Source organism: Pygocentrus nattereri, chromosome 12 (assembly GCF_015220715.1).
Source record: "Pygocentrus nattereri isolate fPygNat1 chromosome 12, fPygNat1.pri, whole genome shotgun sequence".
NCBI classification, from domain to species: Eukaryota; Metazoa; Chordata; class Actinopteri; order Characiformes; family Serrasalmidae; genus Pygocentrus; species Pygocentrus nattereri.
Genome location: NC_051222.1, coordinates 42,863,430 through 42,886,970, shown reverse-complemented (window position 1 = coordinate 42,886,970; position 23,541 = coordinate 42,863,430). Strand labels below are relative to the sequence as shown.

Genomic DNA, 23,541 nt, shown 5'->3' with positions numbered 1-23,541 from the left:
CTGCTCTGCAGTGCGTCTGAGCCTGGAGACATGTGAGTACAGCGTTACGGTGTTCTGCCGTTTCAGGCGCGTTTAAAGCGCTTCTGTTCTAATTTCAGCTGCTTTTGCGCTTCATGAGGTCTTTATCTGTGCGAGTCCGTGTGAAACGGCTGCCCTCCAGAAGGACCTTGTAGATAGATCGATACTTTATTGATCCCGAAGGAAGTTTCGCCATTTTGAGGGTTGATCATCTCTGAAAGTGCCTTTAATCTTCTAGTTTGAGCTTTATGTGCCTATTCATGTCTATATAGGGCTTATACGTCTGTCTGAGGACTCAGGCTGGCAGCATCAGCCTCTTCCATCCACTCAATTATCTGCATTAGTGTCAACTTTCTCTGCACTGTAGCCTGTCCTGCATCACTCCCACCCTGACAGACCACCTCTAATCCCACATTCAGCAGCAGGGTTTAAACCCACTGGCTGCTTCTTCTCAAACATCAGCCTTTATTTTTTAACCCTTTTCAACATTGAGTCTAAGAGAACGTGTTTACCCACCCTGATGATCCGTAGAACCATTAGGGTTAAAACCTGGTGCTTTTGCTTTCTAATGGGAATTGGCTTCACCAGTAGTGACCACTGGACTCCTCATGGAACCAACAGGCCCTTTTCATGTTTTCTGTGATTCAGCATTCAGACGATGTGTCCACCTGAACAGCGTCTCATTCTTGACATGGTCTCTTTGCTCACAGTGGACTAAATGTTTAAAGACGTTTTTACCATAGAATTGGCCACTATGGTTTCCTGGCTAATGTAGCTAATGGCACGAGGGTGTTAAAGGCCTTTTAATAGTAAAACTAATTTAAATAAACAGTTTCTGTTTATATGAATGGAATAAAATATAAAATGTGCTGTTACTTTTTCACAGGTCTCATTTTGTTTTATTTTTACCCCAAAGTGTTAAATTCAGCAGAAACACAGTAATTATGCCTCACAGTGTGCAGATGTGTCTCTGTAGAGAACATGAATATCATCACTGTCCAGAGAAAACCATGCAGCTCATTTCAACACGTCGGCCGTCGTTTACACTGTGTGGACACTTCATGATGAGTGGACCAATAGAAATAAAAGCTCTTTAACTGTTTTGGAGATACTTGGTTTTTTTTGGACAGTGATGATATTTGACCAGGGGGGCCCAAACATTTGCATATGACTGTGTATTTAACAGAAAATGACCCAGAAGCCTCAGCAGCTAAATCTCCTCTCAGCTGTGTTCAGTCAGTATGTCTCTTTCCCTTCATTCCAGCTTCCGTTCTTCTCAGGTGCCTCACTTTCAGCTCCTCAAAGAACCTGCAGACACGCCTCCAAGGCTGTCTGAGAAGCTGGTTGATGATTTTCTGAACTAATCAAACCCATTTAGTGGTGCTGAGGTCTGGACTCTGGGGCGGTCAGTCCATCGTTCAGCTTCTTTGTTTGATTTGCAAATGTTCCTTTTAACTCCAGACAGGGGGCGCTGCAGAGTCTGGGATAGTGTCAGAGTCGTGATGATGCAACCCTCTCGCTCTCTCCCTCTCCAGGTTTCTTCTCTCTGCCTTCGTGTCATTGGTTCTGCTGGTGGTGGCTGAAAGCAGCATCAGGTAAAATTTAATATTGATTATAATGAACTTATAACTTTTTCTGAAAAGATCCGTTTAAAGCTGCCCAATATGGCAAAGGGTAATACTTGACGATACTTCAGGAAGGCTTTTACTATACATGATATGTCATTGTATTTATTTTTGTCTGGAATCTAAATTAGAGCCATACTTTAAAAATACTTTCAAAAATTATGAATGCAATTTTTTGTATTCAGCATTTTACACCCTGTGATGCGCTAAATCCAATGAAACAGGACTAATCGTGCTGTTTTTAATCAAACATCAGTGGGAAAGTGAGTTTTAAGTACTGATAACATCCCTGATATGCTCAGAAAACCACACTGTGACATATTCTGATGTAATTCATCATGCTACTGATAAATAATGTCACATTATTCAACTCTGTCTGTTTTTTATTGCAGGCCGAGTAACTCGAGCTACTGCACCGAGTCTAAAGAATGCCTGCAGTTTGATCTGGTCTGCAGGACGGAGGAGTATGAGGTGAGCTTTCTCGCTGAACTGTGAGAGGGATTGTCTTTATACCATAAGCCCATCAGTAAGATGAATTAAGCGAGAGATCAGTAGAAATGATGGAGGGTTAGTTATCTTCACCCAATGAACGGCTGATAATACAAGCTTATCTGCTTGATAACCATTACGGTCATTTCACAGTGGCTGCTATGCTTTAAGCACAACCATTAGACATCACATTACGAGCTCAGTCTCCATGTGAACGGCTACATCATAGCCTGCTATTGCTTTGCTAGTTGCTATGCTGGTGATTCACATTTTTTGTGAGCACCAAAACTTTCTAGAAGTTAATTTTATTAGAATGTCAAAAGTTTAGTGCCTCTGGTCAAATCATTTTTTCTGCTTCCTCACAGAACAATACATGTACAAAAAGCTGAAGGAGCCATTCAAATGAGGTGTCATTAGGTCGTCTCTCTCTCTCTCTTTCCCTCTCTGTATAGGTGCGTCATTACTCTCCTACCCGCTGGGTTTCAACTGATGCTGAAGCTTATTTTATGGGTGTGGGAGCAGCCATGGCCTTCAGACGCCTCTACCAGTATATTACTGGGGCTAATGAAGCAGGTGGGTGTGTGTGTGGAGGAAAGGCATGATCTTTGGAGAAATGCCTTTTGAAATAAATACCAGCTTCAGGTAGGGTCTTCCCTAGTTCATTGGCACCGATGACCCCCTCTGCAACCCTCTCCCTCTGATGACCCCCTCTGCAACCCTCTCCCTCTGATGGCCCCCTCTGCAACCCTCTCCCTCTGATGGTCCCCTCTGCAACCCTCTCCCTCTGATGACCCCCTCTGCAACCCTCTCCCTCTGATTGCCCCCTCTGCAACCCTCTCCCTCTGATGGCCCCCTCTGCAACCCTCTCCCTCTGGTGGCCCCCTCTGCAACCCTCTCCCTCTGGTGGCCCCCTCTGCAACCCTCTCCCTCTGATGGCCCCCTCTGCAACCCTCTCCCTCTGATGGCCCCCTCTGCAACCCTCTCCCTCTGATGGCCCCCTCTGCAACCCTCTCCCTCTGATGACCCCCTCTGCAACCCTCTCCCTCTGATGGCCCCTCTGCATCCCTCTCCCTCTGATGGCCCCCTCTGCAACCCTCTCCCTCTGGTGGCCCCCTCTGCAACCCTCTCCCTCTGATGGCCCCCTCTACAACCCTCTCCCTCTGATGACCCCCTCTGCAACCCTCTCCCTCTGATGACCCCCTCTGCATCCCTCTCCCTCTGATGACCCCCTCTGCAACCCTCTCCCTCTGATGACCCCCTCTGCATCCCTCTCCCTCTGATGGCCCCCTCTGCAACCCTCTCCCTCTGGTGGCCCCCTCTGCAACCCTCTCCCTCTGATGGCCCCCTCTGCAACCCTCTCCCTCTGATGACCCCCTCTGCATCCCTCTCCCTCTGATGACCCCCTCTGCAACCCTCTCCCTCTGATGCTCACCCTGCAATCCTGTCTCTCTGATGTTCCTATCCCAATCCCCATCTCTATGATTGTTCTTCCTTGGAACCTGCCCCTCTGATGGTTCTTACATGCAACTATGCCCTTCTGATATCCCACTCTGCAACGCCCTGCAACCTGGCACCTTTCATCCCCTCTGCAACCCCACCCCACTAATGGTTTCCCTGCAACTCTGCCCCTCTAATGGTTCCCTCTGCGACAGTGCCCCATTGATTGTTCTGCCTGCACCTTTGTCCCTCTAACTTTACATTAAATACTTTATGCAACAAGGACAGCAGCAGTTTTGTGTATTTTTTTATTGTATTTTTATTGTATATTACATTTTATTTTTTCTCAGTTTTACTTACCCTCAGATCTCCCAGAAGTACATCTGATACTGTATTTATCATTTGCCAAAAGGCATGTCAGCCAAGACAGCCCCACAACATCCAGAGCCTTAAGGAACTCGGGACGGATCTCATCCACCCCTGCAGCCCTGCCGCCAAGGAGCTTTTTAACTACCTTAGCGACTTCGGCCTCAGTAATGGACAAGCCTATTCCCGTGTCCCCAGACTCTGCCTCCTCACTGGAGAACGTGTTGGTAGGATTGAGAAGGTCCTCAAAGTATTCCTTCCACCGCCCAATGACGTCTTCAGTCGAAGTCAGCAGCACACCATCTCCACTATATACAGTGCTAGTGGCACACTGCTTTCCCCTTCTGAGTCGCCTGACGGTTTGCCAGAATCTTTTCGGAGCCGACTTAAAGTCACTTTCCAAGGCCTCACCGAACTCTTCCCACACCCGGGTTTTTGCCTTGGCAACGACTGAAGCCGCAGATCGCTTGGCCTGTCGATACCTGCCAGCTGCCTCTGGTGTCCTACAGGCCAACCATGTCCGGTAGGACTCCTTCTTCAGCTTGACGGCATCTCTCACCTGGGGTGTCCACCACCGGGTTCGAGGATTACCGCCCCGACAGGCACCAACTACCTTGTGACCACAGCTACAGTCAGCCGCTTCAACAATGGAGGAGCGGAACATGGCCCATTCTGAGTCAATGTCCCCCACCTCCCCCGATATCTGGTCAAAGTTCTGACGGAGGTGTGAGTTGAAGATCAATCTGACAGGTTCTTCTGCCAGACGTTCCCAGCAAACCCTCACTATGCGTTTGGGTTTGCCTGGTCTGACTGGCATCTTCCCCCACCACCTGATCCAACTCACCACCAGGTGGTGATCAGTTGACAGCTCAGCTCCTCTCTTTACCCGAGTGTCCAGTACACATGGCCGCAAGTCCGCTGACACGACAACAAAGTCAATCATTGAACTGCGGCCTAGGGTGTCCTGGTGCCATGTGCACTTATGGACATCCTTGTGTTCAAACATGGTGTTCGTTATGGACAAACTGTGGTTTGCACAGAAGTCCAAAAACTGAACACCACTCGAGTTCAGATCAGAGAGGCCATTCCTCCCAATCACACCCCTCCAGGTCTTACTGTCATTGCCCACGTGAGCGTTGAGGTCCCCCAGTAGGACAATCGAGTCTCCAGGAGGAGCACTTTCAAGCACCCCTTCCAAGGACTCTATGAAGGCTGGGTATTCTGAACTGCTGTTCGGTGCATAAGCACAGACAACAGTCAGGACCCGTTCCCCAACCCGAAGGCGTAGGGAAGCTACCCTCTCGTCCACCGGGGAAAACCCCAACATACAGGCGCCAAGTCGAGGGGCTATGAGAAAGCCCACACCTGCCCGCCGCCTCTCACCATGGGCAACTCCAGAAAAGAAAAAAGTCCAGCCCCTCTCAAGGAGATTGGACCCAGAGCCCAAGCTGTGTGTTGAGGTGAGCCCGACTATATCTAGCCGGTATCTCTCAACCTTGCGCAGCAACTCAGGCTCCTTCCCCACCAGTGAGGTAACGTTCCAAGTTCCAAAAGCCAGTTTCAGCAACCGAGGATCAGAACGCCAAGGCCCATGCCTTCGGACACTGTCCGATCCACAATGCACTGCACCCCTACTACTGCCCCTCCCATCGGTGGTGGGTCGATGGGAGGGGGGACTCATGTAGCTCCTTCGGGCTGGGCCCGGCCGGGCACCATGAGTGAATGCCCGGCCACCAGACGCTCGCTGGCGAGCCCCTCCCCCAGGCCTGGCTCCAGGGTGGGGCCCCGGTAACCCTGATCCGGGCAGGGTACACAAGTCCTGCTTTGTTGTCCTCATAGGGGTGGTTATGGATCACACTTTGTCTGGCCTGTCACCTAGGACCAGTTTGCCATGGGAGACCCTACCAGGAGCTTTTGCTCCAGACAACATAGCTCCTAGGGTCCTTCAAGCACACAAACCTCTCCACCACGATAAGGTGGTGATCCATGGAGAGGATGATTATATCTATCAGTTTGTAAATAGCTGCTTTGCTGGCAATTTATCTTATACAGTTGTGTTTGTTGCAGGTGTTGAGATAGAGATGACCGCTCCAGTCCTGGTTAAAGTTCCAGAGGAGACTCAGATGTGGGAGCCGGCTATCTACACCCTAAGCTTCCTGCTGCCTTCAGCTTTCCAACACAATCCACCCACACCGACCAGTGATAAGGTTAGAATCCTCACAGGCAGTATCAGTCACTAACTTCTCATCTAAGATATCTTCAAGGTTTTAAAATAAACATTAATTGTGTAGTTGATGCCTGAACGTCTGAACATTTTAAATGGCATTTTCAGTGTATTTCAGTGCCTTAGTGTGATTTTTTTTGTTTTGTGTCCCAGCTGTATTTTACTGATATGCCACAGATGAACGTGTATGTGAGGAGTTATGGAGGCTGGATGCTGTCAATCACCTCCAGACTTCATGCCCATCTTCTGACCAAGGAGTTAAACAGAGTTGGCACTAATTATAACCACACACACCACTACGCTGTGGGCTACGACAGGTATAAACACACACATACACAGTCATTGCTATCTACAACACAAGAACCGCTATGCTGTGGATTATGACGTTTATATACAAAAATAACTAATAGTTTTAGTGTTATCATGCTAACAGACAAAACTGACATGAAATGTAAATTATATTACTGATGCACAGAAAATACTTGGTCGAAACTGAGATTCAGAACACAATTGGCCAAAAATAGAAACCAAAAACAAGACAAAGCATGAAATGCACTGAAGGCATGTAGAGTACAGTGAACTCCATTACTCAAAGGTCCTCTTTGCTCTTTGCTTTGTGAATGTTTATCTTTTGATAAACTGAGTGTACAGATGGCGTGGCGTGCTTGCAGGGAGAAGTCAATGCATCTTGAGTATCTTGAGATGTTGTGAAAGTGACACGTGGCTGTAACTTTCAGGGTTGATCTGCTGCTCAAACTGTTTGAACACATCTGTGCTGACCTGCGCAGGAGAACAAATAAAAGCTATAGCATCTTTAAAATCACTGTTTCTCACTTTCGTTACTTAAGAACATTATTGGTTACATTTTCTGTGCATCCCTATTAAATGATACGTGTGTGTGTGTGTGTGTGTGTCTCTGTGTGTGTGTGTGTGTCTCTGTGTGTGCGTGTGTGTGTAGTCCTCTTAAGCTCTTAAACAGACATAATGAGGTGTGGTACGTGGCGGAGGATGAGCCCGTGTGCAGCGGAGCAACTCAGAAACCCTCCCAGAACCTGACTGCTACCGATAAAGCTAATGATGCTGCTTTTACTGCCTCTGATAAAACTTCTACGGCTACTAACACGGATCCTTCTATTGCCAGTAATGCTACTCCCACTGCTACTAGCCCTGCCACTAATCCTGATACTAGCCCTGCTACTACCACTGCTGCCCACCCTGCTACTATCACTGCTGCTAGCCGTGCTCCCACCACTGCCACCAGTGATATGACTGTTACTTCTGCTGCTTAACTAGGTAACGCACCAAAGCCACAACAACCTTCATCTAAGCACAATTTATCTCTAACACTGCCATAACACAGAATACACGCGCATTGGCCATTTTATTAGGTGAACTTAGCGGTCTCGGGGTCTTGTCGAGGCTTGTGTGGTCTAGGGATCTTCAGAGCTAAGTTGTCTGGAGCAATAGGAACCTGGTAGGGTCTCCTGTTGTGAACAGCTCTGCAGTGAAGCTTGTGCTGGAGGTTGACAGCACCAACTAGACGAGAGAGTCGCCTCAATGCAAATTAAAATGAAAATTGCAGAGAGGAAAACTCTGACTGTTGTGTGTCCTTATGCACCAAACAACAGGTCAGAGTATTCAGCCATCTTGGAGCCAGTGGGTGGGGTTCTGGAAAGGGCCCCGCCTACAGACTCCATAGTCTTCCTGGGAAACTTCAATGCTCATGCTGGCAATGACTGGGAAACCTGGAAGTAGTTGATTGGGAAGAACAGCCTGTGCCAGGCATGGATTATCTGTAACGAACATCAAGTGTACTTGTTACCAGAGCTCCCTGGGTCAGAGGTCAGTGATTGACTTTGTTGTTTCTGACTTAGGACCATTTGTTCTGGACGTTAAGGTGAAGAGAGGTGCTGGAGCTGGAGCATACTTCATTGCACTTATATTTTTATCAACCTAATATGGTACAATTAGGTTGCCTATCTAAAAGTACTAAAGACGTTCCCTTGAGGGTTCCACCCCAGTGGAAGTGTTTTTCAGAGAATGTAGCGAATTACATTTACATTCTGACAGGTTTGAGTCAAAAACAGCAAAAGTGGAAAGGATTTACCACAAAAAACCCTGTACACATAACAATTTTTCATCAAATTCAAATCATCATAAAATATCTTCTCTTATACCTACAAACACAGTTGTGGTCCAAGGAATCTGCACTTTCCACTCAATTTATCTGCTTGTCACAGTGAAGGAGAAATAATATCAAATACTTAAAGAACTTTTTCAACGCAGACAGTGGGGCCCAAAACTCAGAGGCCACATTGAAGATGCTTCAGTCTTGCATCATTTTGTAATTTAATACAGATTTTTTCATTATAAATTATCAGCATAACTTTCTGAGAGAAATCTTTGGAATATGAACGTCAGAATGTCTGAGCATTTGCTGATGTGTCCTCGTTTTGCTTTAATGACAGTGTGCACTCAAGCTGGACCCCACAAATAGTGCAGAAGCCTCTGATGAGCTTGAGTAGAATCGTCAAGATCTGACCATCTTGCACGAAGCCTTTACATTTGATTAAATCTGACCGGCGTAGAATCTTAAACGTTTTAAATTGTACAAAAGTTAAAAAACTCCGGTTTACGTCCAGATTTTCTGTGTGCTTTCAGACTTTTGAGCCTCACTCCATTGGATTGCGTTGTGTTGCATTAGAGAGAAAAATTCCCAAATGGAAAATGTTCCCACCTCATTGTGGTTTCACAGATAACTGAACGAACTGGGATACAAAACATGGATTAAGAGCATAAACACAGAAACAAAACACCTCACCTCACTACACACAGTACACACACAAATCCAAGCAGTCAGTGTGTTAACTGTAATGTTCTTCCATATAATCTCTCCTTTTCTTTCTGTTTCATTTCGGCCTCTTCCTTCTCAAAGCACTGAAGAGGAGGAGAAGAAGAGACGACTGAAGAAAGGCTAACAGGAGGTGTGCATGTGTTTCTATGTGAAAGAATCAGTATGTGGTGGTTGCTAATGGTGTGACCAAAATAAGACGTTCAGTACTGATAAATTAACATGTTTATTCACAGTATTTCTGTTTGCACCATGTTGAAGACCATCTTTAGTCTGGTGATGCCTTTCTCAAGCTGATTAGCTTCTAAAGACAATGTCATAAGGGTGGATGATATGAGATTTATCACTATTACTACAGTTTTCACCACAGTTTCTGTGTTTTTAGTGGACACTGTCAGAACTCAGTGCATGTATGATTTAAATGGGGTTTATAAGAGGTCCCAAAGTGACGTAGCTAAGGTTTCTGCTCATTGGCAGGAGATTAAATCCTGACAGTGCCGTGATTCTAAAAGAAGCTGCCTACATAGAGACACATCTTAGTAGCACATGCATAGCACTGAAAACCGTATTATTAAAGCGGTTCTTGCATGATTGAACAGCTTCATAGTGTTTTATGAAGCAAATGACATTATATTGGCATAAGAGGCCTCAAACTAAAGTGACCTACATTTCCTCCATTTATATCAATGTTATGAAGCATCATTTCCAAGTAATGTAATATGATGTAAACGATGATGCTTTACAGTAGGGCATGTTCATAAGGCTACATAAGCTCATCATGACAAACTTAGATAAACATGTATACAGGTTTATTCCAACAGGCGTTGTCCATAGTAAAGCTTTTGTCAGGTGACGTCAGATTTTTTCTGACATTGGGGTGTCATGACGCTTTTGAGTGAAATGACGCTGTGCGTTATAAAAACTGGCTCTGTAGCTTTGTGTATATCACAGTGACACAGTGCTGTGTAAAAGGTAAAATGAACCACACTTGGGCCCATTTCTTCTTTTTACCCCTATCCCTTGTTTTTGAGAGTCACTCTCACCCCTTGGAACTGAGTTGCAGGGCAGTGGTTGGAATCTTCCCTCTAAAACATGTCCTACATGTTTGGAGGGTCATGTAGCCCTAACACTTCATCTCTAGCTCAACAAGGATCGGGACACCCTATCCTTAGATGAGAATGCCCAAAACTAGGGCTAGGGGTACCCCTTGTGGTAGGGGCAAGGGGTGAAATGGGAATGGGCCTTGATCTTAGGACCCAAGAAAATGCTTGCTTTTGTTGAACCAGCCGAGGTGTCATATTAGGTGTGGGCAATATGATGATATTTTATCTCGTTATCATGATAAATTGGGTCACAACACTTTTCAGACCATATTGTGGATATTGTCAGTATTTATTTTTGCAAATTGTATTACAATGTGATTGTAAAAAATTACTTGTCCTGTTTCATTGGATTTAGTGCAGCGCAGTTTGTGAAATATCGAATAAGAATCTTTGTAGTTGCGCGTTTATCATTATTATTGTCATATTTTATATGTGGCACTGGAGCTTCTTTTCTTCTTTTCCGATTTATTAAATCTCAGAAAAACGAAATACTGTGAAGCAGTGTGTGATAAAGTGTCATTATGTAATATTATTGCCATATGTTTTGCCATATTGCCCACCCATATTTCAAGACAGCCTAATGTCACCTGACAAATGTTACGTCAACTTCACATCAGAGCTGGCAGATTCGACCTTCATGACAAAATAAACACATTGCAATTGTGTGATATACATATTATAAATGTTTATGTAGGTCTGTGTCATGAAGGCAGAGCCAATGGAATGGAGTGTGCTGGGAGGGGTGGGGTTTAAGCAGTGACCATTTGACCCACCACTTTTCAAAGTACTGGGGTGATGACCCCCCACTTTCTGACTGAGTTCAGGACCCTGACGTCAAAAAACTTTGCAGAGCACTGACTTAGAGACATAGATCCATACAGGAAAGCCCTGGTGAGCTGGTGTTCTGTGAGAGGAGCTGCAGCTCACTGATCTGGTGATAATGTAACTACACTGTGAGAATTTACTGTCGTTTTAAATGTTTCTCACCACTCTTGTGATATTTGGCCATACTGAGCAACTTAGTCTGTAATCAGCACCTTCTCTGCACTCCCACAGTAGAACCTGTCCTCACTCTCATATCCAAACCACAGGGTGAAACCTGATTATCATGTGCTGTGTAACTACTTGGTTATAGATTGTATGATATATATATATATGTACAGTTATAGAAGAGTATTAATGTTGTAGTGCAGGCTGAAGTGCAGGTGTCTAGACAGCCCCCTCCTCTGCAGCGCCTGATGCAAGTCATTCACAGCTACACTACAGGTGCTTGGTCATTGTTTGGGGCAAAAGCTGCCATCATTGGTCACCTTGGCCAGCGTGGGCGTTTAAAACTGTACCTTTAGCTTAAACGTCAGTTCTGTGATTATTTTAGTGAAGGAAAACTTCACAGAGGAGCGCTGGAAGGTTTTCGAGGCGTGCTGATTAGCTCTGTATGATCCTGAGCTGAGAAGCATGGAGGTCCCGAGAGGCCACGAGCTGCTGCTGTCATTTCCTGGATTGTTATCTTGAGATAACGGGATTAATTAACTCGTTATCTCAAGATAACAACTTTGTTATGTTGAGATCACAAGATCATTAACTCATTATATTGAGATAACAAGTTAACTTGTTACCTTAACATAACAATTTTTGTATCTTGAGATGACAAGTTGAGTAACTTGTTATTTCAAGATATGTTTTGTTACCATAATATTAACGTGTTATCTCGTGTTATCTCAAGATAATAGCTTTTGTTATCTTGAGATAACAACATAAGTAACCTGTTATCTCAAAATTATAACTACCTCAAGGCCTCCCAGGACTTCCGTAGAGAGGTCATGTGCATGGGTCACACAGTGCATTATGGGTACTCTATACCACTAGGGTACATCCCTCATTGTTTGGGCTCAGGGTATCAGAGTGCATTGTGGGATTTCACGAGCGCTGGATGTTCTCCACTTGGTTTTCACACATGACCACAAAATTGGCGCAGATCCCGCAGGACATTGGGAATAGGGTCCAGTTTTGGGATGGTCTTAAATTGCGAGCGACTCCTGCACAGCCTTGTTCTTCATGGCCTCTTTAGTAAAGGGAATGGTTCTGTTTAGAACCATGAGTTCTATATAGAACCATTTCATGCTCTAATGGTTCTTTGCATGGTAAAATGATTCTTTACATTAATGGAGAATGTGCTGTATTTATGGTTCCATATAGCATCAAAAAGGGGTTCTTTTGTTTGTCATTGTAAATTTGACATTGTAGCAGAACCGTTTTTGGTGTTGCATTGGACCCTTTTCAAAAAGATTTCTATAATAGAACCGTGTATGACACATTCTCCATCAGTCTGAAGAACCATTTCGCCATGCAAAGAGCCATTTAAGCATGAAATAGGTTTACATAAAAAGAACCTTCCCCTTTACTAAAGAACCCTTGAAGAACGTTAAGTGTGTGATACTGAAAGCTCATTGAAATGTTGCTGGTAGTGATTTCAATTTCTATGCTATTTAAGCCCAATACACACAATAAAACATGATTTATTTATTCCAGCAACTCCGTTCAGCCTTTTTCTGTTTCTGTGTGTTATATTTGCACATATTTTATTTGAAAAGCATCTCGAGCTGTATTTTTGTCTGTATTAGTAACTGTGTTAACTTGCAATAAAGGTACTCATTTTGCCATATTTGAATATAATCTGTTGGAGCTCAGCATAGATGTATTTCAGGACTGTATAAAATCCTGTAGTTGTTCATGTTGCACTCGCTAATAAAACCGTAAGATATGTGTTTCTGTCTGTTCTGCGGAATAAAAAGACAATAAATATAATAAAATAAGACCATTTCTCACAAATGAGTGCATTTGAATTTGCGTTTATTACAGTCACAGTCATGCAGAGCTAACTGGGTTCAGCTTTGAAGGAAGAGAGCAGTGATGTTCTTCAGGACCATGAAGAGGTTCACTTTATAGTCTTGATTGTTCCCCTCAGTCTGAAAATGAGAAGCAAAGTCCACAGGAGAAGACGCTTATGAAGTGAGAAACTGGGGAGCTTAATGAACAAATACAGTCCAACACTCAGCATTTTACACATAATGATTTGATTCCCGAACTTGGATCAATTTGAAACTAATTAAATGCAATTCAACTCAATTAGACCACTTTAGAAGCAGTGACCTCCAGTGAGAGCCGAGTCAAACTGACTGATCCGTTTATTGATTTGAAGTGAGCATGAAAGTGAAATCACAACTCGTTATGACCAAAAGTCAGAAGACGTTTAACAGGCGGCGCAGAAGTCATTACTTTAAATGATTTTGTTGGAAGGTTATTGGAAAACAATAACTTGGTCTTTTAAAATGAAAGAAAACCATGAATATAACCAGAGAACTAGTGACAGGTTTAAAAAAGGGTCCAAAGTCTCAGTTTGATGTTACTTTTGTGAGGCAAACACATAATAAACCATTCTTTGCATCACTAAACTATGAAACTATGCTTGGGGCAGTCGTGGGCTGGAGGTCAGGGAACCAGCCTCGTGACCGGAAGGTTGCCGGTTTGATCCCCAGAGCTGACAGTTCATGACTGAGGTGTCCTTGAGCAAGACACCTAACCCCCAACTGCTCCACAGGCACCGTGGATAGGGCTGCCCACTGCTCCGGGCAAGTGTGCTCACTGCCCCCTAGTGTGTGTGTGCTCACTAGTGTGTATGTGGTGTTTCACTTCACGGACGGGTTAAATGTGGAGGTGAAATTTCCCCGTTGTGGGACGAATAAGGGTCTCTTAATCTAATCTTAATACATGTTTATACCAACATCTATAACTAAAAATGTACTTTCTGGTAGAACGATCGAAGCTGCAGTGGAACCCACCTGTTTAGACATTTTCAATGGGATATTTTAAAATAATTAGTAGCCAATCTGAAATATTTTATGATTGATTTTAACGCCGTGGACTGCATGCTGTCAGCAGATGTGTAGCCATGTAAGATACGGCAGGGCTTCATGTTAAAGGATGCATGTTTTAACTGCTGTTTTTATTTTGTCGAGTTTTTAGTTTTAGTGTTTGTTATTCGGGTCTTCTGTGCACCTGCTACCATGAAGATGGGTTTTAATTATTTGGATTATGTTATATGTTGTATTTCCTGTGACACTGGGAAGTGCTGGACTTTTTAATGAAGGGTTATGGCAGATAGCAAATGCTGTCATGAGTTGTTTACAGCATGATTATGTCAGTGTTATGTTGCAGGGTACAAGTGAAGTGTTATCTCTTGTCTTAGGGTATAAATGAATGCAGTTCTAATGAAATGTATTACTATACGCCTCCTGTTTGAATTTGAACACCAGGCCCACCTCCAGCACAAAACCACTGAGGGTGACTGTCCCATGCTTTATTGGCCTATTTGTAATGATGCTAACTGCAGCGCAATACATCGTTTGCAGTGATCAGTTGAATGTGTAAGCACTATGTAGATTAACTGTAGTCTTTAGACTATGTTAACCAAGATGTTCCCTATACCTATAAAGTCTTACGAACTATCCCACAGCACTGCTCTTCACTAGAAGGCCTATGTCTCTGCTCTGTGGTCAAGTACATTCTTAAACATATGTATAATGTTACTGCAACAATACAAGTTGAAGTTATTTTTATTATTATTATTATTATTATATATTTTTATTTTAATAATCTCTTATCTTCTTTTGATCTTAATCACTTATCAATTAAACCTCAAGTTTTATTTTGATCTATTTTTATCGTTTTTTTTTTCCACTCCTAGTTTTAAATGCTCGGCTACATTGAAAATGAGGGTTGCCCTCAATGTACTTCCGAGTCAAAATAAAGGTTGATTGATTGATTGAATGTCGTCACTTTCGTCACTGTCAACTTTACAGGAGACAGAAAAAACATTCTTAACTTGCAATGCAAGTTAATGCAACACATCTTTTCCAAGTAATTTGGCACCAATTTTTCACCATTTCTGTTGGTGGTTTTATGATGCAAAGGTTAACTCAAGTTTTCAAATTATGCAAAACAGGAACAAAGGCCAAAAATGGAGATACATTTGGAGTACATAAGTTTTTTGGGCAATTTATTGTTGCTTCTGACTGAAACTGAGCACTATGCTGCATTACATAATACTGTCTTGTCTCTTCATATTGGACGTTTATTACTTGAAACGCATTTGAATATAATAAACGTGAGGAAAATGGAAATATCAGGTCATACCACATATAACGGGACCTGCAGCAGCTGCGCCTGTTAATGATATCACAGTTCATGTCAGCACCAATGTATGTGATATATACAATGAAAATGAACATGCTGATGTATCATTTCAAACCTTCTCTGCTGCCGCTTCCAGATGAGGCAACCACACCTGCAGCAGCCGCACCTGTTAACAACATCACAGTCCATGTCAGCGCCAACGTGTGATTACATTTTCATCTGCCCTATGGCCAAAAAGGAGTAGTTAGAAGGTGGGTAGAGCTTTTCAAATGAAAAATATATCTTTTATCTTTACACTATATATATATATATATATATATATATATATATATATACTGCTCAAAAAAATAAAGGGAACACTCAAATAACACATCCAAACTTATTATCCAGTGGAGGCCTGGATTTGGAGTCACACACAGAATTAAAGTGGAAAAACACACGACAGGCTGAACCAACTTTGATGTAATGTCCTTAAAACAGGTCAAAATGAGGCTCAGTGTTGTGTGTGGCCTCCACGTGCCTGTATGACCTCCCTACAACGCCTGGGCAGCTCCTGATGAGGTGGCGGATGGTCTCCTGAGGGATCTCCTCCCAGACCTGGACTAAAGCATCCGCCAGCTCCTGGACAGTCTGTGGTGCAACGTGGCGTTGGTGGATGGAGCGAGACATGATGTCCCAGATGTGCTCAATCGGATTCAGGTCTGGGGAATGGACGGGCCAGTCCATAGCTTCAATACCTTCATCTTGCAGGAACTGCTGACACACTCCAGCCACATGAGGTCTAGCATTGTCCTGCATTAGGAGGAACCCAGGGCCAACCGCACCAGCATATGGTCTCACAAGGGGTCTGAGGATCTCATCTCGGTACCTAATGGCAGTCAGGCTACCTCTGGCGAGCACATGGAGGGCTGTGCGGCTCTCCAAAGAAATGCCCCCCCACACCATTACTGACCCCCTGCCAAACCGGTCATGCTGAAGGATGTTGCAGGCAGCAGATCGCTCTCCACGGCGTCTCCAGACTCTGTCACGTCTGTCACATGTGCTCAGTGTGAACCTGCTTTCATCTGTGAAGATCACAGGGCCCAGTGGCGAATTTGCCAATCCTGGTGCTCTCTGGCAAATGCCAAGCGTCCTGCACGGTGTTGGGCTGTGAGCACAACCCCCATCTGTGGACGTCGGGCCCTCATACCGTCCTCATGGAGTCAGTTTCTAACCGTTTGTGCAAACACATGCACATTTGTGGCCTGCTGGAGGTCATTCTGCAGGGCTCTGGCAGCTCCTCCTGTTCCTCCTTGCACAAAGGCGGAGGTAGCGGTCCTGCTGCTGGGTTGTTGCCCTCCTACGGCCTCCTCCACGTCTCCTGGTGTACTGGCCTGTCTCCTGGTGGCGCCTCCAGCCTCTGGACACTACACTGACAGACACAGCAAACCTTCTTGCCACAGCTCGCATTCATTTGCCATCCTGGACGAGCTGCACTACCTGAGCCACTTGTGTGGGTTGTAGAGTCCGTCTCCTGCTACCACGAGTGTGAAAGACCACCAACATTTAAAAGTGACCAAAACATCAGCCAGAAAGCAGAAAGGTGCTGAGAAGTGGTCTGTGGTCCCACCTGCAGAACCACTCCTTTATTGAGTGTGTCTTGCTAATTGCCAGTAATTTCCACCTGTTGTCTGTTCCATTTGCACAACAGCTGTGAAATTGATGGTCAGTGTTGCTTCCTAAGTGGACAGTTTGATTTCACAGAAGTTTGATTTACTTGGAGTTATATTGTGTTGTTTAAGTGTTCTCTTTATTTTTTTGAGCAGTGTATATATATATATTGTGGAATTATTAGCCTTAGTATTGTTCATATTACTCTTTTAAGATGTATTATGTTTAGCATTGAAAGCTTAATGGTTATATTGTACAATTCTAAGAGCTAAGAGTCAGCACATAAGGCTGTGTGCTGACTAATGTTGGAATACACAAGGACGTCAGATAACAGGAAATACCTCAAAGCTAATAGTAGTAGACCCTGGGATTAGCACACCACACATGTGGTTCATCTGGTCAGATAAGCAGAGCCATTGTCTGGAAAACGGGGGGAGTTGGTAAACACAGGGAATACCTTAAGCTGACCTTGCAGACGCGCTCACGTCTCGAGCGCATCCTTAAACTTTTATGATGTGGATTAGTGAGATGGCCTAACGCACACATTGGACGCTGGGGTAAGGAAGGAGCGGTCATGCGACTATAAAAAGGGAGTCAGATGAGAAGGGGTCAGAGCTTACTTGGGAGATACATGATGCATGTTCTCTGTTTGTAACCTCTCCAGAATTCTGTAATAAAACCGTTTGTTTCACTTCAGTCTGATCTACTCGTTTCATTTATTTTGCATCAACGAACATGCAGGACTGGTTTTGTCCACAATATATATATATATATATATATATATATATATATATATATATATATATATATATATATATATATATATATATATATAAAACCAGAAACTGGACTGAAGTCAAACCCCACTCCCATTAACCATTGGTGACATCATACCTTCTCCTGAGACACTTGGAGCTGGAGATGCCTTAGGGGAGAGGGATCTCAGGTCTACTGAGGGTGCTGGTGAGCTCTGTGCCCATGATGATAGGATGCTGTAGCCAGGGAACTTGCTGAGGTCTCCAGCAAACTCCAACAATGATTTGTAAGTAGCGATCTCTTTCTCCAGCTGCATTTTAGTGCTGAGTAGCACCTGGTATTCCCGGGCCTGCTGAAGAGCACTCTCCCGCACTGAGGCCAACTCACCCTCCAGACTACCAGCCAGCCGACTTAAAGTGAGGAGTTGATTCTGATTCTGCCCCTGAACCTCCACCAGGTGCTGCTCCAGTTGGTTTTTCTGCACAGAGACATTTGACATAGGTCAAATGAGACTTGGATGAGCCTCAGATTCAGGGACTGGTCAAGTGGGATTTAAATGTTGAAGGGTGGGTCAGTTGGGATTCAGGTGTAGATCTGGTGGGTCTCTGGGGAGGGTCTGTTGGGATTCAGGTGTTGATCAGATGGGACTCTGGAGTGGGTCTGTTGGGATATAGGTGTTGATCTGGTGGGTCTCTGGGGAGGGTCTGTTGGGATTCAGGTGTAGATCTGGTGGGTCTCTGGGGTGGGTTTGTTGGGATTCAGGTGTTGATCTGAGGGGTCTCTGGGGAGGATCTTTTGTGATTCAGATGTTGATCAGATGGGACTCTGGAGTGGGTCTGTTGGGATATAGGTGTTGGCTGGGTGGGACTTGAAAATTGGTTTGGTGGAACTCATGTGGGATTATGAAGTGAATCATGTGTAGTTCAGGTGTGACATGTTACCTGGAGCAGTGCTGCATCCAGCTCTGTCTGCAGGGTCAGGATCTGAGTTCGGCTTGCAACGATCTCAGCACTTCCAGTCACGGTGACCTCAGTAACAGCTGAAATCTGCTGGTCCTTTGTTGCCATCTAACAAAAGCAAACTGTATGAGTGTGTGAGCAATGAATGCACATCTGCATGTTGCATTTGCGGTGTAAATATATATGTAGCTAATGGGTACAGAACAGTAAGATGAAGTCAGGGTGCATATTTGATTTTTTTACCAGGTAATTGGATGTGTACAAGAATGTACATTCTTAAATGTAAAGATTTATAGATGGTTTTCAGCTTAGCGGTTATAGAACAAATAAAATTCTATAAAAAATAAAACATTAATTGTATTTTTAAAGGATAATATAGTTACAAACCTGATTGTTTTGTCATATTTATGACAGCATAATAGGTTTTTATGTTAAATATTTTTATGTTGATATTATAACTTTTTTTAGCTTACATAGTTAACATGTTTTTGGCTTTTGTAATGTTTTAAGGCTTGGTTTCATAACAAAGAAGAAACTCATGATTTTGCCTTTTGAATCCATAAAGATTCTTTTAAATTTTTCTTGAAAATGTGTTGAGGATAAACAGTTTTAATAATGTCATTCCAATAAATAATTTAATAGTGTTCCAATAAACTCTTTTAGACCTCTTTATATTCAGGAAACACCTGTTTTGGTTTTTGTAGTACCAAGATGTCTGTTTACCTTTCCAGCATACCAGTTCTCAATTTCTCGGTGGTTTCTCTCTGCAATGTTTTCATACTCAGCACGGAGGTCAGCCAGTCTGTGAGAGAGATCCACGCTGGTCTCTGCCTGAACATTTACGGTCAGTGTTCCTGCCACCTGCCCACGCAGAGACAACACCTCCTGCAGCCCAGGAGTCAAAAGTCAGTGGTCAGAAGTAGTCCAGCTTAGCTCTTTTGGTTTTTCTTAGTCTCTCTGTTTAATCTCACCTGCTCATGGGTGCTTTGGATGGTGTCACGATCTTTCAGCAGTATTTGATATTCTTGTGCCATTTCAGCAGTGGCCAGGTCATATTCTATCTTCATAGCCTTCAGGGCAGCAACATCGCTCTCCACCGCCTGCCTTGCAGCAACCTCATTCTCATACCTATAGGCGTATATTTCAGAAAAAAGTCATTTTTTAAAGTACCGATCCCGGATTTACAGGACAGATGAAATTACATGTAATTAAATACTCCAATTAATATTACACATATTACATATTGTGGCAATCACGGGGTTTCTGGGGTTTGGTCATGTAGCGGCCCCCTAGTCACTCTCCGTGCAGTTTGAATGCAGTAAGCGAGTAGTAAACTAAATAAAGAGCACTGTTGGCAATAAACATGTTTCCTGCCTCTGAGTCTCACCGCCGGTTGTCACAATATTATAACAGGAAGCAAAACTAAGCAAAGTCTTCTATGTTACATCAAGGTCTGTAGGACTATCCTATGGAGCATCAAGAAAATGAAGTAGATCCAATTCTTATGTTTGTCTTCTTTTGACAAATGTCATTCAGTGTGCTGAAGATTAGCTGTAGCAGCCTCCTTTTCTTACAGAATCAGAGAATTATTTTTTCCCGCAGCAGAAGACAGCAGTTATTGTAAACCTTTTCAATAAATGTGTTGATCTCCATATTTTAAGCCTTACATTTTTGCAGGATAAGGGACAGTAAAAACAGCAGACTACCAACAAAACCAAACCCTTAAATACACCCTTAAATTTCACCCAATGTTTCTCCATACTTTCAAATGTTAACAATATTCAGGCACTTAAGTTTACAAATTGCAATTAGAATGTAAAACCTATTGAAAAAATGACACAATGATACACAGTGATATTTACTGATTTTTTGATATTTTGTTTGTCAATTTTTCTAGCTCATGGCTCATTAGTGTCCTGAAGTGGTGTGTAAGGGTTTAAAGAACTGATTCAAATCCTACAATGAATGTTCTCCTTAGAACTCATGGCCCAAGATTTACTGACCAGTGCAAACAAATGCAATACAATAATAATTTTGCTTGTTTTTAACAATACAACACAAGAAGCACTAAAAAATAACCAAACATTTTCTAACTGACCTAAGGAGCTAATGTTTGGCAGCTACTAAGTGCTACTAAGATCTATCTATCTTTACATTGTGTGTAAATTTCCTTATTGAATGGACCAAAAGATATGACCCAAAATGACTTGGAATTAGGGTTAGGGTTAGGGTTAGGGATAGGGTTAATTCTGGTACCATTGACTTACAATAAAAGTAAAGTAGGTTTTTTCCTTCTCCAACTCAAAGTCTCATTTTAAAAGACTCCTGAGCATTCAGGACAGGCTGGCTGTCACTAATTTTCAGTTCTTGGACATGTGAAGCCTAAAGGTCTTTACACACTGAACATGAGTTATTTGTGCAGCATAAATTATGTGAATACCTAATAATATCTTGCATACTAAACATTGATTTTTCAAATATGACATTATGATATATTTGTGAACTTTCACAGGAGACAGGATTTGTTTGTCTTCCACTTTCTCATAGCATCTTCAACAGCAGCTCAAACAGGACTCTGACTCAATTATAAACATCCAAGCTGTATCCGAAAGCTTTGAAGCGAATGCTTCAGGTGACTGTTTCGCTTGTAGATGGTCTATACCTTTTGAAAGAACCTGTTTGTTGCCATTTAACCGCGATGGTTGTGTTTTACTTTGACTTTCACTTAAATTGTAAACATAGCTAGCATTTTGCCAGACTAATAGTGCATAATAATGATTATGATGACATTTGGTTAAATGTCTACAGATTGTTAAAAATTGAAAACCACTGCTCTAGAAGATCCTGATATACAAATAATGCTCTTTACAAGATTCTATTCATACCACATACATTTTAAAACTAAACTTTATGGAAAGTCATGGACTTACTTGATTCTGTAATCATCAGAAGCCAGTTTGGCATTATCGATCAACAGAGCAAGGCGTGAGCAGTCCTTCAGAAGATCTGCAAGCTGAGGAAAAAGAATGAGCCTGGCTTAAATGTGAACATATCAATTCAAATCAGAGGTTTTCCTGTCAATCAGTGAAATGAAACAGAGAGGATGAGCATCCACCTGGTCTTGCAGTGGACGTAGTTGAATCTGATAGGCTTGCATGTCATACGTGACTGGCACCTTGTTGGCTTTGAAGCCCCGGAGCTTCTCCTCCAGCTCTCGGTTGGCAATCTCCAGTTTCTTCACCTTGTCCAGGTAGATGGCCAACCTGTCATTAAGGGACTGCAGCTCCAGTTTTTCATTGGTGGCAAATGGGTGAAGGCCACCATCTGCAATCCCTCCAGTCCAGAAACCAGCACCACCTCTGGCAACACCTCCTACACCACCTCCAGCAGCCCATCCTAACTCAAGCCTGCCACCACCTACAGCATCACCTCCAGAAGCCAAGCCTAACCCAAGCCTGCCACCAAAGCTTGCACCAAGCCTGCTACCACCAACGCTTGCACTAAGCCTGCCACCACCAATGCCTACACCTATGCCTGAACCTAATCCAAGCCCAACTTGGCTGTGGACACCACCGCCCAACCCCAACCCCAAAGAGTATCCATAGCTGGACCTAGCTCCACCACCTCCAATCCAGCGTGACCCAGACCCAATTGACCTAACACTGGAATAGCTCTTCTGAGGTGGCACGGATCCACCAGACTCACTGGAGGGTGGGGAGGGTGGTGATCTTCCCATGGCACTGTCTGAGAGAGCAAGAGCAGGCGAGACAAATTCTGCTGCAGCCGGTGTGGAGAAGAGCATTGACTGTGCCTGTTTTATACCCTAGTCAGGATATTTGCATAAACCTTGAGGGCGAGTGCAGGATTCCCACACCCAAAAGTTTCTCCCACTCTGTTTCTGTGTGCATGGTTTCTGTCTTTCTTGCCGTGGTTTAGTTATTTAGCCATCGGTGCAGCAAATGAATGCGACTTTTTTCTCATACATACTACAAAAGATGAGGGCATGGTCAGGGGCAACGTCTGTGGGAACTTTGACCCACAATCCCATGTGTGGGAAACCACCAAATGCAAAAATCTGTAATCATATATGCAAAAAAGAAGCTCTGTGAGAAATTAGACCCAATACAGCTTCATAATTTGAATTGCACGTATTAAGACCCCTAAACTTACTGATCAGACACAATCACTGACAGTCTAAGTGGGACTGTAATAAGATTACTGTAATATTGAAGAGTCACATTTTTAGAACCACTTTAAACAGAAATGTGGAGGAATAGATATCACATCAATTTCCAGCATGTGTTTATTGTTTGCAATAATGTTCCTTTATATTTAAACATTTATCTAACATGATTTATTCTTCACAAACTGGTGCTGTGAGTGAATTGTGAGAGCAACTGCTCGGCATTTTATTTAACTGGCACCACACTGTTGGAAATAAAGGTTCTGCACAGGTAGATTTTTTGTTCATCAAGGTACAAACAGTGTAAATGTTCCCTCAAAGGTCCTACAGTGGTTCTAAGGTCTGATTGTGCAACTTAAATCAGTTTCTCCAGGTAAAAAGTTGGTATTTGTACCTTTTAATAAATGAATGTTCTAAAACAGAGCAGTAGAGTAAAAGCCTGGAGGCGAGGCGGGGTGTGTGGAGTCAGTACAGCTTAGAACATATATTTTCAGTAGATTATGGGGGCTGAAGGGACTGAAATAGAGCCTCGAGGGTTCCAGTATGTAAATTCACCTTCTCATTTTACTAAACTTTACATGTGTACTGTAGTACTAATAAACAGCAAGGTCAGACCTTACAGATGGTGGTTTCAGTAGCAAATCGACAGGCAATTTTGCAATACGCCCATGACAGTTCTTTGGGTGG

The 23,541-nt window shown here is 43.3% G+C and overlaps 2 protein-coding genes across 3 annotated transcripts; one reads left to right on the top strand and one right to left on the bottom strand.

Moving 5' to 3' along the window:
- The first annotated feature begins 6 nt into the window (after positions 1–6).
- soul5l (heme-binding protein soul5, like) lies at positions 7–12,942 on the top strand. The gene is made up of 8 exons (XM_017685473.2): positions 7–32; positions 1,554–1,613; positions 2,036–2,114; positions 2,585–2,705; positions 6,003–6,142; positions 6,313–6,476; positions 7,118–7,452; positions 9,095–12,942. Coding segments are annotated over exons 1-7 (897 nt in total). The 5' UTR covers positions 7–30; the 3' UTR covers positions 7,449–7,452; positions 9,095–12,942.
- Positions 12,943–12,946: 4 nt separating this feature from the next.
- Positions 12,947–22,435, bottom strand: LOC108413118 (keratin, type I cytoskeletal 13-like). Of its 2 annotated transcripts, XM_017685472.1 has the most exons (9): positions 21,787–22,435; positions 21,602–21,684; positions 19,643–19,799; positions 19,395–19,556; positions 18,654–18,779; positions 17,851–18,190; positions 15,422–15,472; positions 15,307–15,336; positions 12,947–13,079 (listed from the first exon to the last, which is right to left on the bottom strand). In XM_017685472.1, the coding sequence occupies exons 1-9, from the start codon at positions 22,405–22,407 to the stop codon at positions 13,075–13,077; spliced, it is 1,575 nt and encodes a 524-aa protein (XP_017540961.1). In that variant the 5' UTR covers positions 22,408–22,435; the 3' UTR covers positions 12,947–13,074. The 2 variants fall into 2 exon arrangements, with proteins under 2 accessions (XP_017540961.1, XP_017540960.1); XM_017685471.1 differs by lacking the exon at positions 12,947–13,079 and having other exon boundaries at positions 15,282–15,336.
- Positions 22,436–23,541: the final 1,106 nt, after the last annotated feature.